Below are 18,299 nucleotides of genomic sequence, written 5' to 3'. Positions count from 1 at the left end.
TCCATGAAAGTTTCATGAGGTGTACTGGTGCCAGTAGACATCATCTACTGAGGGGGAAATGAGGGGACAACCCGTGTGAGGAATCCAACCGTGGCACGTAGTGGCAGTGGCTGATTACAGCAATGCACCAGGACTGCTGCAGCCTCTCCAGCTGTTTATCCGAGTGCTTTTACCTCTGACCAGATGCTACAGGAGTGTTAGGAGGTCAGATGTGGAAGATGGAGAAACACAAGAAACACAAAAGAAGGAGTGCTGGAAGCTTAAAATATTCTGGTCGAGACACAGACAACAAGCTGCCCACTTGTGCTGCTAATTTCTGCCTTTTAATAAACAACTCCAGTGCATGCCTGTGGCTTTATAACAAAGCTATCTCCAGTCTTAAAGACCACCATGTATTTTCCCCAACATCTTTGCTCTTTGCTAGACTAGCGTGTCTCAGATGTCACCCTACAGGTTCATTAGTCAAATTTTGGAGAAGTTTCACCCCCTGTTTGGATTTCAGCTTTTTTTTTTTTTTTTTTTTTTTTTTTGATGTGGAGCTGTGATCTATAGAAAGGCAGTTATCCACATTTGCCCTGTTCTGATAAAAACTCTAAGATTTCTTACCGTTTCTTCATGGCTGCATTTTGCCTGTGTTTGATGCACTCAAATCACTCAGATGTTTCTGTTAGAATAACTACCTGTAGTAGTGCTGGTCAGGGAGGCCTGTCACAAACACACTTACAGGTTCCTTTCACCATCTCTAACCAACTACACTGTGATAAGCAGCCTTCCTGCTGCTATAGGGAAGGGGTCTCCCATCTTTGTGAAATTACAAACTGGTCTCTTGAATTAATTTGTAAATGTTCACCATCTCCATTTTAGATCCAAAAATATTCATTAAAGAATGCTGAGAAAGCTGAACAGAAGAAATTCAACGTCTTTCATTTATTTCACGTAGATGTTGCATTCACACTTGCTAGTACACATTAATGTAAAATACATCAATGTCAATCAAAATCAAATTCAAGAGGCAACATCAGCGTGATTTCCTGCATGTGTCCCCAACTTTGCTGGAATTGTTTAGACAACATTGACAACCAGGGAGCATGCTAGAGTGACAAGCTGTTCTTGATCACTACGGAATTAGTCCTCATCTCCGTAACAGCATATAATTTGTCCAGCCCGATCCAGACTGACATGAAGTTTCAGTACGAAACAAATTAGTGTTCAGGATCCAGAGGGCTTACTACTTTAGATCTCCTACCTGAATGTAACTACAGCCAGACAAACATCTACAATTAAGGACCAACCTGAGCCTAGCACCAGTCTGTCTCCACGATACAGTTAACGATAATACCCTCCAGACTCTTCTCAGGTAACAGTTACATCTGTTAATGATTTTAAACATAAGTTATCAAAATAAGTGAAGAAGAATTTAAAGAATACCTTGCATATTTTATACAGGGAGTCCTGACCATCTCCCCCGGTATCTTTAAAATAATCATGCGCAGGGAACGTTCGATTGATGTCTCGGGTGATAGCACTGTCTTGCGGAGATTCCTATTAGACAAAAATAAAAATTCAGGTAACGTAAATGAAAACACATCAAAAGAGACTAAATTACAATATGCTAGGACTGAGAGTTAAGAGATTGGCATTGTGTTCAGTGCACTGTTCTAAATTTAACAAAATACAGTCTACTCAGCCAGAACAGCCTGCCTGCAGGCTGGCAGCTCCAGATCACAATCTTGATAGATTTGGTTACCTAAGCACATCTGGGAACAGTCAGTGAGTGGCAGAAAAAGCGCACACACAAAAGCGTTCCAGGACGTTGCAGTGCAGACAGCAGCCTTCCCTCCCAGTCTTCTGAACACAAATGCTGCCTAGTCACATCTCATTTTTCTTACAACTGCAGAGGGTAACAAGCAATTGTAAGCAGCTGCACGCTGCCATCCTAAGTTCTTTCATTTATTCTCTTAAATGTGTTAGCTAGAGAAACCACTCTTCATCCTCCCCCAAAAAATTAGGCAATATAAAAATAGAAAACTGAGTATGAGCCCAAGGAAGACACTAACCACCCAGAGCTTAACACATGGTGCAACAGCACCACACACCTCTCAGAAGCCACTTCTAAACTCACAAAGGTCGGGAAGGTGACTAGGAGCTGCAACGTGGATGTAACAAGGGCAAAACACTCCTAACCAACCTCCTGGAACTTAACGGTGAGGTGACAGGAGCTGTGGATAAGGAGAGGCCATCAGATTGCAAGGCCTTTGACACAGTCTCCCACTTTCTCCTTAAAATCAAATTAGTGAGATGTAGGCTAGGTAATTGGAGCAGAAAGTGGGAGGAAAATTGCCTGGGCTGCTGGGCTCCAATAGCTGTGAGCAGCGGTGCAGGTCCAGCTGGAGGCCAGTAACTGGTGAGAGCCCTCAGACCAGTGCTGGCACCAGCACTGCTGGACGTGGCTCAGGGACGTGCACGATGGCAGGGAACACCCCGCAGCAAGCCTGTGACCACCACCAAATCAGGAGAGGCCATTACGCTGGAAACAAAACAGAAACGAAGCCCTCTTTATCTGTAGGTATTTCTTTTTGCCTATAACTGGTCCCTCTTTCTGCTGCCAAAAAGAGGGCTTGTCCTAGGCATGGAACAAGAGCTCCTCGGTAGGGGGATCTCGGCAGTGAGCAACTGGCTGAAAAGATCCCACAACAATAAATCAGCAACTATTGCTCCGGAAAGCATCCAGGCTCCCTTACGAGATGGCATGGCCAACTGACTGAACACTCAAATAAAACCCCGGTCAGCTTCACACCTGAGACCATCACAGAGCAGCGCACCAGGCTGCAGCTGCAAATATCCACGGTGCCCTGCAGAACCCCACTGGAAGAGGTGGGTGGTTGTTGTTGGCTGGTTTACTACAGCCAGATAACTTGTGGGTTTGTTCGACAAAGGGAAGAAAGTTCAGAAGTAAAGTAACTTCAGAGAGCATGAAATAATCTGCAGGAATACAGATTTTAGTTGATCTTTTTCAATGTTGCAAACGGGAACACTGCAGCAGTGGACTTCATTGTCTCTTCAGATTTTATCCAAGTTTAATGCTCCTCTCTGTGGCTTAATACAGACATTTCATTAGGAAAGCATTACACTGCTATTAGAATCAAGTTATTGGATTGTTTTGGAAATGATATCAAAAGTACTGTACAGCATTTCAATTTGGTAATAATTAATATGCCAAAGAGGCCCATTTCATTACAAGGAAATCAGAAGCAAAGAGAAGCCAATACTAAAGAAATTTCATATTTATAAATACACACACACACGCATTAAAAATCCTTTTAAGTCAACAAAGACAAGTCAGATGATGGCTGGCTGTCAGCTTCAGCTCGTTTCACAAGAAGGGAAAACAAACACTCAGAAATAAATCCAGAATTTGAAAGCATGCGAATAACGCCTTTGTGATAACTTCCAGTTTCTTAGAAGTTTGCGAGGCTGAATTACAGCGAAGTACCCTCCTTTGCAAGGGTGCAGACTGTGTCCACTGCTGATAGCAGTCTGTGGCACCAAACAAGTGGATTTCCTGGGAGTTACATGTGGTCTGCTGCAAGGGCACAGATGACAGCAAATAACCTTAAATCCACCTGTCTTTTAATTCCCTTATTTAATAGAAGACACAAAAGCATCTGGCTGGAAACTCTTAGGACAGGATTCTCAAAGAAATCACTCATTTTGACTAAAGAGAGCAATTAGTGGTCCCTCTGACTTTGCGTGACTTGCTGAGCACTTGACTCCTGTATTTCAGTACAATTCCTCAAGTAATCTGGAAAGCTAGTTCCTGCAGCTCAAACATAGCTTGGTGAGAGAAAAATTAACGGAAATGATAAGGTTTTAAAAATGTTTTTCAAACCGTGGCTTTGAAATCTCTCCGTTAGTACAAACTGCTGCAATCCAAGCATTGTGTAACCTTTTCTTTACTCCTATTTTTATACCTTGCTGTGAGAATTGGCTCAATGGGCAATTTCTCATGCTTTCAGGGGACTGGGAACTGAAGGAAACCCTTCTGAACCCACACCCTTCACAAACTGGGATTGAAAAATAGAAAGCTAAGAATGACAGGAAGAAAAAGAAAGTAATAAAGAAAACAGAATGGAAAACAGCCATGAGAACTGAGGCAAGCGCAGTAAAGATTAAAATTCTCACAACAGTTCACTGCTCTGAAGGAAAGCAGGGAAATATGGATGCTCTGAACACAGCCTTCCTCCCCCTTTCATGCACTTTAAAATATTAGTGGGGTTATACTAAAAACTTCCTCTCCGGTTGATTGAGCATCCCAGGATCTGCAAATTGCATCGTGCAGTCACAATCTCCATCAACATCTTCAGAGTGAGACTGGCACACTGGAAGCTTTTTCAGGAGCTTAAGCCACACTTCAAAGATCTCAAGGCACTGGAGTCAGGAGGACCTCTTCACAGGGCTGAAATACTTGTAGTTTCAGTAGGTCAGATTTATTCTTCCTAATCCCCTACATAAAACTGAAAAGACAAAGCAGCAGCAGCAAAGAATTGCTGAAGGGATAAGAGCTGTGATGAAAGAAAACTGAAATGAACTATTGCAGTAGAGGAAGTTACCTGCTCAAAATGTCTCACCACTCGAGGATCAGCTCCTCCTGTCACACCTGGAGATCAGGTGTGGACATAAAACACAGCCCTTACCGAGACACAGGCTGGCTTCAAAAAGTGATATAAAAACAGAAAAACTATAAGGTTCAAAACTTAAGACCATCTCCCAAAAAAATCAAAATACAGTTTGTTCACTGGCGTGACACATCCGCCCAATAAATGATTAAAATTCTAAACATTTAAAGCTTACCAAAATTAAAAGGTTAAAAAAAGTTAAGAGAATTATAGAAACTAAAAAGAATTAAAGAAAGCAGTCCAAGGAAAAAGCCGTCTGGACATGTCCTGGGCAAGCTGCTCGAGGTGTCCCTGCCTCGAGTGGGGATGGACCAGATGACCTCCTGGGGTCCCTTCCAGCCTCAGCCATTCTGTGATTCTGTGAAATGCCAAATAAAATACAAAAATGAAGGAAATTACGAATTTCCTTGGCATAAACCTGAATTCAAACACCATTCCCGTTAGAAAACAAAACCCAAACTCTGCTCAATTCTCACTCTTGGCACCATGGAGTAAATTTTCACACTGCAACTGCTTCTCAGGAGGTCGCGCTGACTTTGCGGAGCTTTTGTCATACAGGCAGAGATTATTGTGAAAAGAAAGGCCTAAAAATCCCATCCATCGGTCACATTTCAGATGCTTCGGCCCAGGGCTGCTCAGCATGCGGCACGGTGTTGCAAGGCGTATTGTATCGATGCAAGGCACACACAAGACATTGAAGGAAGCAGCACATCTGCTGACAGCTTCCAGCAGCTCTAACGAGCAGGGAAAACGAAGCTGTCAAACTTCCATGGGCAGCAACAAGGGTAGTGATACATGCTATGGGTACGTTATTCGGCGATCTGTGCATTTCAAGTACATCCTCCAATATTAGAAGGTCTTTCAATGGCTATTTTGGATGTTGGTAGGACACCACGTCACCAAATTCATTCTGCAGGTTAACAAGGTTAATGGCATTCCCACCATTACTTTTGATAGGAACATTTACAGCAAGTGCATCTCCTGCGTGTCCTGGACCAAAGCACTACGAGGATTTAGGAAGGAGAATTGCACCTGTTACCGAGACCTTGAGGAAGCCCCACAGATCCCACTTCCAAAGCAACACACTGGTTAGCTTCCCAGAAGAAATGCTGTCCCCAGAACACGGGTGTTACCTGGAGTCAGCACTCACCCAGAACACTCCCAAATAAACAGTTGTATTTGGGGGAAAAAAAATGAATAATTTAAGAGAAATTCAGAATGGGCAAACAGCTGCAATTTGATACAATAGTGCATTGATACAGCATACTTTCAGTCCAAATATGGCAATATAGTGCACTTCTAAAAATAAAAGTGAATCCCTTGTGATATCCAGCCCTTTAGCTGTGTTCATTTCCTTTTAGGGCTCAAGTTTCCCACAGGAAAATTATAGAGAGAAGCTTGCCTACAGTGCCCTGCATCATGTATGGATAACGCATAAACACAAACTGTATGATGGAAGGTTTTCCTGCTCTTGGCACTTACGTAAAAAGCAGAATATTTGGAGCAGTAAAGATAAGAGGGGAAAGCCACCCATTCCAGAACGAGCACACCTTTATCAGCCCGGTTACACAGAAGTCATCTGAGACAAGACATGAAAACATGTGACATATCATTTATTTCTTAAATGTATTTATGATCCATTCAGACCTTTCAAATAAAGTGTACAAGTGCATTTCCGAATAAAAAACTACACTCTTCACACAGCTCTGTAGAACACTACATTTCATCAAGAAACTTGAAGCAAAAACTTCCTATTAAACCACCCATGCATCCTTTGGCTACAATAATATCACTGATCAACGAGTACTGCTATTCAATTCCAGGTTTCCCTTTAAAGAGAAGGAGCGTCCTAAAATACGCTACCCCTTCCGACGAGCTCTCTTTAAAGAGAGAATGTTAAATAAATTAGCTAGGCTTTTAGGCAAAACAGTAAGGCTACGTAGTACTGTTGATGCACGATCCATACATTTGGAGAACAGGCAATCCCAGGCTATGTGAAATGCGTCAACAGCCCTTGAAATTGTAGTAGTATCAAGATTACATCAATCCAAAACGAATGGCAGACAAAAATGTAACCAGTGGAACAATCACTGAAATATGTGCAGTTTTTCTTAGGATGGGAAGTGCTGATAACAGGTTCAGAAAAGTGTTTATAAAATTCGCTAAGAACCACATTGACATTCTTAAAATTACATATTTTACAAAGCCCTAAACTGTGTGACTGTACAATTACTGCCACATTAAATCGCTTACTCTGAGATGCATACATAGCTATGTATGTACGTACATCTACAGCAAAAAGGAAACGAACCAAGAGATGGATGACACAGCTAGAGTACAGGTCGGCTCAAAGGGAATAATACATTGCTTTGAGTTTCAACAGCTCATAGCAAAATTATCTCTTGGAAATAATTATGCAAAGACTGAGGATCAGGTATGTACATACTTCGCTTTAATGCGGTTCCATTTCATCTTTAAAAATATGTAGGTTATTTTAAATCAGTAACATTTGTAATTTTTGGCTTAACTATAGTTTTTCCTATATTAGCCTTAGCTGAAAAATCAGCTACAGAAATGTCTATTAAAATAATTGGGCAGAAGTACCTCTCCCCCCTGTATTTTAACAACAATTCTGAGTTGGCACAAAATACACATTTTTGGACTCACAACAATAACCGTTCCTCAGCTGCCGTGAACATCAAAATGCCCATCTTCACTACTCCCCCCTTCCCCTGCAGGGTACAAAACAGAACAAATCGGGCAGAGGTGGGGAACATTAAGGGGCCTAGGCTGCCACCCTAATGTTCCTCCCTGTGTCACAGCTACACCCAGCATCACCGAGTCTCATGGGTTGGACTGCCTCGAATTCACCTGTTTGCTCTTCTCATCTGCTTTGGTGGATTTTTTTTTCCCTGTAGTTTTTTTCATAGCAGGGGTTTCACACTCACACCTCTTTCTCATCTTTTAATTAAAAAATAAAAAATAAAAAAATTCCAGCATTAAAAAGGTGCACAAATTTCTTACAAACACACATACACACTCTTACGTGTGATTTTGTCTATTCCTGGCCTTTTCGCTGACGCTCGGAAGAAAAGTACCAGTTGTAACACTACTCATGTACAGAGCTGGATCATCTCCCCCAGCAAAACTCCTCGTGACAGCCCTCAGGCAGATGCCCCATCCCGCAGAACACTGAAATTATCTGACTGGTGGCTTCTGCTGTCCCAGTGACTGTGAAGGAGCAGACACAGGTGGAATGTAAGGACAAGAGAGCATCTGTAAAGTCAGATTGCTCCACTGCGTTTTGTTCAGCAAAGCAACCTAGAAGCACATGCATGCATAGCCTCCCATGCTTGCAGGTTAATTGTAAACAGCATGTGGGGAAAAAAAAAAAAAAAAAAGAAACAATTAAAAAAGGTACTAATACAATTTTGAACTCCCTGAAGTAAAGACATACCCACGAGTATTAAGAACAGTAAGAAAGCTCATCATTAGCAATTGCAAACTCATTTCCATCCTGTTGCATTCATTAGAGGAATACAAAATTGAACCTAGTGTTTACATGCTAGAATTACAATAGAAACTTGATTCCAAAGGTTACACATGGAGAGAAATTTATCAGCATAGCAACTTGCAAAACACTGTGCTGTACAGCATTGCTAAAGACATCAGTCTATGAAGACAATAAACGCGATGGCAAATCCTTTCAGACAGTTCAAAAGCATGGCTGGAGGTAATGCTGCTTCCTGTAGCTGAAAGGATTAACTGCACCATTATTTTTAGTAGGTTTTAACGACAAAAATTTATCCCAAAAAATCCCTGATCCCTCAAAAACTGAGGTGATCAGAACCACACATGTACCTTACAGCCCTCAGGGTTTTATTTCTTTGTACACTAAACATCAACTCCTTTGACAGCATCTACAGAAAATGTTTTAAAAAATGTTTTTATGAAATACTTTTAATACCCAGTAATGCTAATATTTAAAAATACTTCACAGTGTTGTACTAATGTAACTTCATAAAACAAGCAACTTTAGTCAGCTAAAGCTCAAAGCCTTACATTATATTAAAATTGTCCAAAGTTTTCACGCACACAAATATCACTAACACTATAAATAATACCTAAGCCACTTTAGTGCAAAGTCTGTTTTTGCTTCCCCTGACAAATCCCTCTATATTCCTGCCAGCATATTAAAACATCATCCTTTACTAATCTAATTATTGATTTTTAAGGATTCATGTACAGTTGAAATTCTGAAAGAACCTTTGTTTCCCCCAATTTGGACAAGAAGCATTGACTTGTTTTGCCACCCATCTGGCTGCCTGTAGCCACCCTTGGGATGCTGGAGGATGACCTACATGTGCACAGCAAGACTTGTCTGAGTTCATCTTTAGGAAGGGCTGTTCGAATTTGTGTAACCTTTTAACCAAAGGACCCCAGCAACACCTGAGAAGCTGAGGATTTGGATTCCAAAGCTACTGTCCTCGTCTTACATGTTCACACGGAGAAAGCAGCCCAACGAGGAGCCCAGGGCACCCTCCCAGGCCATGCACGGGAATGGGAATAAAAACTGGAAGGCGACAGAAGTCACTAACGAGCAGAGAACTGTGATGTAGCTGTCTGTGTGACCGACATCTCACATACCTAGAAACCCCGTGCCACAGGAAGGGACTGGGAAGCTGCCTCAGCTCACCCAGCTGCTGCAGATGGGATCCGAGCGCTGCAGGCGTGGGGAACACGAGGCTTACACGAGCTGTCCTCAGAGCACAGCCCAGCAAGAAGGGTGACCTCCATCCTGAACAAGCGAGCCATAAGGGATACACCCAGGTTAAATACTCCATTGTGTTAACAACTTACATCATACCACCAGCGCAGACACGCTGCTGGCCCACAGGCTTCTTTTGTTTGTTTCCAACAGCTTTCAGTTTCTTTCTCTAAATATAACAGCACCTGTTTTTACACATACTAGATTTTAATTTAGAAGACCTCTCCTCTTCCAAGAGCACTTTACTGATATAAGTTTAGCATTAAATCATCTGCCTTTGCTTATCTGCAGAAGACGTCTTTCAGATCGGTAACCCTGCAATGCCAGGGCAGTAAGGGAAATAACACGAAAATAAGGACCAGCTCAGCAAAAGTTTAGCAGGTGCTTCAAGTACCCAGAACTAAAGATGTGTTAGAACAACAATAAGCTAAAACTTCCAAACCCTCCATCTCCTCATAGAGAGTTATAATTACCTACAACAGATGAAGAAAGTCACTAGAAAAATTTTAATTGGACGCTTTGTTTGTGATGTCTGAAGGCAGGCTCCTATGCTCAAGTATTAGTTCCTACAAAAAATACTTCCTAAAGCACCAGCCAGATTAGGAGTAGAAGCTTAATCAACTTCAAACCATGATGAGGAGTAAGAACAGACAGAAAAGTTTCAGGCCTCCTGGCTCAGGAAGGTTCAGTGCTGCTGTTAACATCCAGCAGCCGGTGATACCACAAAATAAATACAAAGACTACTCATCAATTTCACATACTGAATATTTCTACTTGACATTACATATATGCTTTGGAAGTGTTTTTTGCAGAACAAACAATCTGTTGAAATTGAGGACTTCAACTTAAAGGTGAAAGCTTTATGTGAAAGGGAAAGGGGTGCTGCCACAGAGATGCAGGGCAAGACTGAAATTCGGGAATTCTCATTTAAGTCTTTGCTCTGTGAAAGATCCTTCAGGCAACCTGAACTACTGAGATTCTCCGTGCCTCAGTACTTTATACCACTTTCTTCTTGTAGATTTATGACAAATATTCAAAACTGTGGCACTCTGACACTGAGCCACGTCAGAATTCCAACTAGGAGAAACAAATTTCTGAATAATAAGCAGCTTAAAAAAAAAAAAGTAAAAAATCCCTAACAGCAAATAATGACGGTAGAAACCAGTAATATTTAATATTAAAAATTGATGGTAGACAACAACAATACTTTTGCTTCACACAAATTAAAAAATATTGTCACCTGATTCAAGATTATAAAATTAATACTTCACAGGTTTTCTCCCAGCCCATTTGGAAAATGACTATCATCACTGCCTCAACACCCAGTAAACTTTTTTTTTAATCAAGAGTACTAGATGAAGCAAATTAATCACACTGAGAAGTTGTGCGTATAGAAATCCTTTCCCATGATACTAAAAAAATGCCACTGAATTCCATCCCGTAAATTGAACCTTCTAGCAGCTTAATTTGAAAGTAAGGCAGATAACCCTAATAAGAAATAAACGTCGAGTCTGAGATGGAATTTCAAGATTAGTTCATTTAACTGTACTCCAACATGCCATTTTTATGAAGACAGAATTTGATTTCTATGTTCTCTTCATCGTGGCATTCATATGTGCAATGCTCTTGATACCAATTTCTAAATCACTAGGCACACTCGGATACAAATAGAGCCAAGAAGGGATTAGTTTCATATGTACAACGATGAAAGCGATCCGGCTGGAAAGTTAGCTGCCTAACAATTCATAGCACATATTGTGACGAAAAGGACTACAGTGCCTCACGTTAAGTCCACGGCAAAGGATGTTAAATGGAATGCCGAGCAAACAAGGTAATACGTTTCAAAATTATTTCTTCCACAGCTGGCACTGTGAGCAAGATCCACCCCTGTGCGGTTTCACTGAAGGCAACAGGCTCAAATGTTATGAGTATTTAAAACATTTAATCACCTACTAAACTCAACCAACCTTAAATTAACTGACAGGGGAAATTAAAAAAAAAATAGATAAATGAACATTAAAACTAGAAATATCTGAAACTAAACGAATGAGGCTACTGAGGCAACGTTCAGAAGTGCCTCTGGACATACCGAACGGAACCTGAGCACTTCAGCTGGCCGCAGCTCTGCCCTTCATCTCGCAGACTTCCAGGTTCTGATTTTCACCTCTTATGGAAAACACCTGAGCCGATGAAGACTTTGAGATGAGTATGGCGACAGAAGAAAAACCTAGCTGTCAGGAATATTGACTAGAACTTTAGCTGCAAAGCAACAACAGCTGCAAAAATGCATCCACATCCTAACAACCACTGCACCGAGCACAGCTCCAGGCTTACAGCTGAAGTAGCAACTGCTTCAACTCAAGTTAAATCTCCATGCCATCGTTTACAGCCCTTGATTTATTTTAAACTTCCCAACTTTCTCAAAAACTAACATACAATACTCCTACATAAATCTTTTACTCATGCCACAAAAATTGAAATAAAAGCCACAATATTTGTAGTCCAGCTCCCACTTAAACCTGGAACTGCCATTTTTAGGGTTTTAGGCCCTAGCAGATTAGCTTCTTCTATTAAATTCATTCAAGTGTTATTTTAACACGAGATTGCATCACTTCAAAGACATGGAAATGTTAGCTCAGGTGAAGAGTCAGAGAAAAGCTACTGGGGAGTTTACCTGAGATGCTGTTCCAAAAACTGCCACGCAGAAATGCTTTGATACGGGTGACTCAAGCCCCTCCATTGCCCCCCCATGCCGTAATACCTACAAAACACTAGGAACAATTAGCCAGCTGGTGTGCCGTGAGCTTATTACACCGTTTATGAGTGACTCACTACACCGTTATGCTCTGCTCCCCCACGGCTGTCTGGCATATTCAGGTGCCTCGAACCAGAAGTCAGACTGCAAGAACTGCAAGAACCACCTCTGCTACGTCTGTGGGAAGGCCACGGCGAACGCCCTCGCTCTCGACGCTGTCTTAATACAGAAGATCACAAGTAACGTCGTGAAGGAATCAGGATTTAAACAGCCTTCATCCTCAAGATTTCAGATGAACGAAGGAGGAAGCTTATTCGGAGAGGTTTGGGTGATGGATGACATTCTGAACGCCGACCATGACATGACTTAGACAGGGTTTGTAGCAGCGGCTCTCAACCCAAACTCAGGAGCAGCAGTCGGGGTGTCCCCAGGAGTGGGACACACGCCGTGCTCGCGGGGGACTCGTGCATCAACGCCTGCTGCTGAGCAGGACCAGGCACACCAAGAACACCCTGGTGCCCTCTGGCAGTGCCCTGCCGTCCTCCGGGCACAGCGTGGAAAACCAGGGGCCGGAGCACGCAGCACATCAGAGCAGGGTATGTAGATGCTTGCGGGCGGGGCAGGGTAGACCACTTTAAAACGGATCTTCTCAGTCAATGACAACAGTAGAGCTGAAACCAATTAACAAATACACAGAGTCTTCCCTTCGGCCAAAAGAATTACCCTGCTTCGAAAATATTCCTCTGAAATTTATTTTCCCTATTTTTCTATTTTTTTTTTCCTTTCCCCGTATGGCTAACAGCATCCACCAACAGCAACTCTAACAGAAGAGCTCAAAGGATGCCCCCAGGTCACAGCAGTGGGGCACAGGGGGGGAGCACAACGCGGTGACCATGGGCAGGCGCAGCTCCAGCTGCAGAGCAGAGCTGTGCCTGCCGGGGACCCCCCAGGCCGCAGAGCTGCAGCTAGGAAAGGTGATGCAGATGTAACCCGTTATTACAGGAAAACGTGGTTCACAAATACTTTCATATTCCAATATGGCATCGGTACAGAGACAGAGATATTCTTTAGAAAAACCGATCAGTTGAGGGCCACTCTGCATTCTAACAGCATCACAATACTCGGAAACACCTCACCTAAGCGAGCTTGGAAAAAGCCGTGGTCAATGAGACTTTGTTTCTCAGATACCATACGTTGTTTGACCAGTTAAATATGCGTTTGCCAACAGGATTTAGCTCCTGCTATATTCGAACCATCTTTAATCCCCTGCAGCCTAAAGAAAAATGTCTCTGATTTAGCTCTGTGCACTTATGAATAACTCAAATACTACAGTTAAATTTACAGCATAGTTCCCTTAGCTGTTTAGAAGACAATTGTTTTCTTTCCTTTCCCCTTAAGTTCCAGTATGTAAAATATCAGAAGAATTTAGATTAAAAAAAAAGGGGGGGGAGATGTTATTTTTAAAGTCGTTCTTGAGAAAATTTCCACACAAAAATGTGGCATTTCTCCACTGTTTTGGGAATAATTTTCACATGTTGGCATCATCCTCGAGTGACTGCCACAACTCTGCTATCATAAAACGACAAGTATTTTCTCTTAGCTTATCAAAACACATTTTATTTAACTGCTAGATTTGGTCTGATCCAAGTTTTTCTTCCTACTTCACAACAAATAGGAGAACGCAGATGCCACGCTGATCGCACGCAGGCAGCCTACCAGAGGAAGGGGCACAGAAGCCGGATCACTCCCCCTGCGCGTACGACTGCCCAGACCAGGCTGCTGCACCCATGGCTCAGTAAGACTTTAAGTTCATGCTGCAATGTTCACATTGTTCACTACTGATCTAGAAATCCTGTCTAGGTAGCACTGAAAAACAAATTGTTTGGCCCCTTCTCTTACGACGCTGGAAAATTGTGTCGATATACTTTGGCATATATTAAAAAATCCCTGTAATACACCATATACCGTGACATTTCCACTTCAGATCTATCATTTACATGTGAAGCACGAATCTCCAAAGAACCTAGTAGAGCTGTAAGAAAGACTACATTTTGCTGAAGCTCTCAGACACCCACTCCATTCAGTCACACCAGCTGGAGAGGTAACTGTCAAGATACAGCTTTATTCTTAAAAATGAACATGGAGGTGAAACTCCACGGCCGCCTCCACAGCAATAAATTTTTAAAAGTGAAATCACAATGATATGTGCTCCTGATTCTTCTATGTCAGCAGCATTTCTCAGAAACCTTTTTGCAAATCTGGACATCTTAAAATCGTATTTAATTTTTTGCAATCTACAGAGTTGTCCCTGCACTTCCCAGTCAAGCTGATAGGTGTCTTAGACGTGACATCCATTGGAAGATCTTTTGCTCCTAGAGGTAGAGGAGTCCTTAGCCACCCTCTGTCTAGCACAAGAGGCACAAATAGCCCCCGAGAGACGCTTGAGCCCCTTCTGAAAGACACTGTTGGAGAGACTGTAAATGACACAGTTGCAGAAACTGTTGCTTATGGCAAGCCAAGTGGTCAAGAAGGACGCAACGCGGTTACTATAGACATTGGAGCTCTCCAGCAGAAAATAGATGATGTAGGGCAGCCAGAGGATGTAGAAGACACTGGTGATACGGAAAAGAACCATGGCGTAGCGCTTGTCCGGGCAGGGCTGGGCCTCCCCAGTCTCCCCGTCCTGAGAGCTGAAGCGCACTCGCCTCTCGTTGATCTCCTTGGTGTGCTGCTGGCAGATGCGGAAGATGTTGAAGTACGTGAAGCAGACGGTGAAAGCAGCCGGGGCGTAGAGCATCACCACGATGAAGAGAGTGAAATAGGGATCGGTGTTCCAGGAATTGGCACACCACTGGAACACATCCCCGTGATATCCAGGCTTTCCCCAGTGGAAGGAGGGTAAGAAGACGAGGCAGGAGTACAGCCAGATTATCAGGATGCAGATCCGCAGTCTCCACGGGGTGACCAGCGTGTTGTAGGTCAGCGGCTTTGTGATGGCGATGTATCTGTCAATACTAATGCACGCCAAAGAGGCCATGGAGACGCTCTTCAGCACCGACACCACGTAACCGAAGATTTGGCAAACCAAGGACTCACTTAACACAATAGGATAGTGCAGCAGAGACAAAGAAGGCACCAGACAGCTCACGCCCACCAGGAGGTCAGCATACGCCATGGTCTGTATGAAGTAACTGGTGGTGTGGTGGTTCAGCAGAGGTGCACAGTGAAAGACAAATATCACGATGATGTTGCCCGAAATAATCAGCACCATGAGGAACACGATAACGACCACTTCCAGCAGGCAAAAATTGATGGTCTCCAGGTAGCTAATGGCCAGGAGGCAGAAGGGCCGGCCACTCTGGTTGCCGACCAAGGAGGAGTTCATCTTGAGCACTGCAGTGGTCTCCTCACTTCATGCTCCTGCCTGCTGCCTGCAGCCGCTCCAGGCAGCCGCTGTCATTGCGGCTGGTGCCGTGTGTGCAGCAATGTCAAAACCGGAGCTCCGGTCCCCGGGGCTGCTCCAGATGCCGCCGCGCATTGTCTGCAGCACAATCCCCCTCGCAAGCCGGCTCCCCGCCGCCGCCGCCGCCGCACCGGGACCGGGCGGGGGGCATGGCAGCAACTTCGGGCAGCCGCCCCGGAGGGGTGGGGGGCTGCTGCCGGCCCCGGGGGGCTGGGGGGGGGCTGCGGGGCCGGGGGGCAGCAGCAGGGACGATCCCCGGGCCCGGGCGGGACTCCTCCCGCAGCTGACAGAAGAGAAGGGGAAAGCGTTTTACAGCATCATCCCCGCCCTGCTCCCCCGGCCCCCCCCCGGGCGCTCCCCGCCGCCCGCCCCGGCCCCCCCCCGGTGCCCCCCCGGTCCCCCCGTTCCCGGGATGCGCGGCGGGGCGGGGGTCCCGGCCCCTCTCCCTCCTGGCTCCATCTTGCCCGCCGCTTTGTTCCCGGCTCCCCCCCGCCGCCGCCCGCCGCCCCGGCCCCCCCCCAGCCTCCGGTCCCCCCCCCCCCAGCCTCCGCCGCCGCCCCCCGCCCCTCACCTGCCGCCGCCACCCAGCCCCGGCGCGGCCCCGGCCGAGCGCGGCGGCGGAGCTCGGGCCCGGCACTGCGGAGCCGGGAGGGAGGGGAGGGGACGGGAGGGAGGGAAGGAGGGGAAGGGAGGGGAGGGGAGGGCGGCAGGAAGGGGAGGGCGGCGGCCAGGAGCGCGCCGAGGGCGCGGCGCCGCCGGCGGGGACCCCGCAGCCCCCCCCCCAACCGGTAAAAACCCCCCCCCGGGTCCCCTCCTGCACGGCGCAACCCAGACGGAGGGATGGATGGATGGATGGACGGACAAACGGATGGATAGATGGACGGACAGACAGACAGATGGATGGATGGATGGATGGATGGATGGATGGACAAACGGATGGATAGATGGACGGACAGACAGACGGATGGATGGATGGATGGATGGATGGATGGATGGACGGACGGACGGACACCTGCCCTGCTCCGTGCCGGCTTTGAGCAGCCCGAGCCTGGGTGTGAAATGAGCACCCCGGGCTCCGCTGAGGCTCTTCCCCAGGGCACAAGAGCTCATTCAGGGGGGAGGAAGGAAACCCATTCAGGGTCTTCCTGCCTGCCATGGTCTGTGTTGCTCAGGAGGCACCTGAAAGCGAGGGCACCCAAACCCGGAGGTGGCTCACCAGCTCGGGGGGCTCCTGCAGGCTCCCAGCCAGCTGTCCGACCACTGATGGTGCACCAGAAATCCCAAACTGACCGCTGACAGAGCCCAAAGCAGCTACACGGACTGGAAAACCTGAGGGCATTCCCGTGGGTAAGCATGCCAGGGATTCACACCAGCACTTAAACGTGGCTTCGCACCACACGCTAACGCGTCACGCACATGTACGGAGAAAAACCTCGTGTACGCACACAGGCACTGGTGTCACAACACGATACGGGCACCCCGTCTGCAAGGCCAGAGAAAAACACCCAAGAGCCTTCTGCTCGCTCAGTGCACTGGAAAACACATCCCTATAAGATACTGAAGCTCGCTCTGCGACACCAAACCGACTGCTCCACAGCCACGACACAGGCAGGCTGTCCCTACAGGAACTGGGCATTGAGCCCCTCAAACCAGTAAGGGACTGGAAGGAAGCTCTTCAACAACTGAAGTCCTTTGAAAAAAACAGCACGCAGCCGTTGTGTACCAGTACAAGTCCACACACCCAATTCCATCGGTACCAACAAGCGCAAGGGTTTGGTTAACACAAGCCAAGCGCTTGTCGCACTGTGGGATTTCTAATGGGAACGGAATTAGCCAAAGGGATGAGTCTCAGGGCAATCACACTGCTGCAGTTGGGATTTCACTTCACCTGTAGGTAGAAAAACCATCCTACAATGTATTTGTACTGCTCAAAAACCTTGGCTGGACAACACCGTGACTTGGCAAATCCATAGGCAGTCTCCAGCAAAACTCTCAAAACCAAAATCTCATTTTTGCACCTTATTCCACTCCCCAGCCCCCAAAGATCACTTCACTGTTGTCCTTCATTTCTGTTATAATTTATGGCATTTCTACTCATGGAAAGTTAAGTACTAGAACTGTAGCTAGGAAACATAAACTTTGAATTAAATTTAGGCAAGTGCATTGTGGTTGTACAAAAAACAAGCTCTGATTGAATTACTGCTGGAGAAATGATCTCCTATCTTTCCAAAGCGGGGAATGATTTACATACCAATTGATTCACATAGTATTTCTGGATCCTTAGGCATGAATAGGCACATTATAAACATCCTTAGTAAAACAGCACACATTGAACCTTAAATATATCTCAGATATAAAAGTAAGGTGGTATTGGAAATCCTCAGACTGCCCAAAACAACATCTGCTTGCTCGAATTTCAAAACAAAAGATGTTCCACCAAATCAAAATAGTCTTCAGTGTTTTATTTTTATTACTGTTTTATTAAGTCCAAGCTTAACTCCTTTATAGCTGACAGGTATTTCTATGTAAAAAGTTTTTTCCCTTTAACTGACAGCGTGTTGGTTCTTAACAGAGTGACAGCTCAGCCCAGAGCCCAGGCCAACTCACGGCTGCTCCATGAAGTTACAGCGAGAGCTC

At 45.2% G+C, this 18,299-nt stretch overlaps 2 protein-coding genes across 3 annotated transcripts in view; both read right to left on the bottom strand.

Annotated features, from left to right (window-relative positions):
- RABGAP1 (RAB GTPase activating protein 1) overlaps nucleotides 1-18,299 on the bottom strand; it is a 67,052-nt gene that overhangs the window by 17,695 nt on the left and 31,058 nt on the right. For both annotated transcript variants that reach the window (XM_027470902.3, XM_027470903.3), the window contains one exon: nucleotides 1,429-1,542. In XM_027470902.3, the coding sequence (XP_027326703.1) occupies nucleotides 1,429-1,542 (114 nt within the window). The remainder of the gene's footprint in view (nucleotides 1-1,428; nucleotides 1,543-18,299) is intronic.
- On the bottom strand, nucleotides 6,274-16,359 carry GPR21 (G protein-coupled receptor 21). The gene is made up of 2 exons (XM_027470935.3): nucleotides 16,234-16,359; nucleotides 6,274-15,945 (listed from the first exon to the last, which is right to left on the bottom strand). Exon 2 carries the CDS (start codon nucleotides 15,582-15,584, stop codon nucleotides 14,538-14,540), a length of 1,047 nt encoding a protein of 348 aa, XP_027326736.1. The 5' UTR covers nucleotides 15,585-15,945; nucleotides 16,234-16,359; the 3' UTR covers nucleotides 6,274-14,537.

The sequence above is a fragment of the Anas platyrhynchos genome, chromosome 18, assembly GCF_047663525.1.
Source record: "Anas platyrhynchos isolate ZD024472 breed Pekin duck chromosome 18, IASCAAS_PekinDuck_T2T, whole genome shotgun sequence".
Lineage (NCBI taxonomy): Eukaryota > Metazoa > Chordata > Aves > Anseriformes > Anatidae > Anas > Anas platyrhynchos.
The sequence above is the reverse complement of the archived record's forward strand: the minus strand, read 5'-3'. Positions and strand labels throughout refer to the sequence as shown.

Bases quoted from the DNA above. Each gene is read 5' to 3' on its own strand.
- GPR21 (XM_027470935.3), bottom strand. From the start codon at position 15,584: ATGAACTCCTCCTTGGTCGGCAACCAGAGTGGCCGGCCCTTCTGCCTC.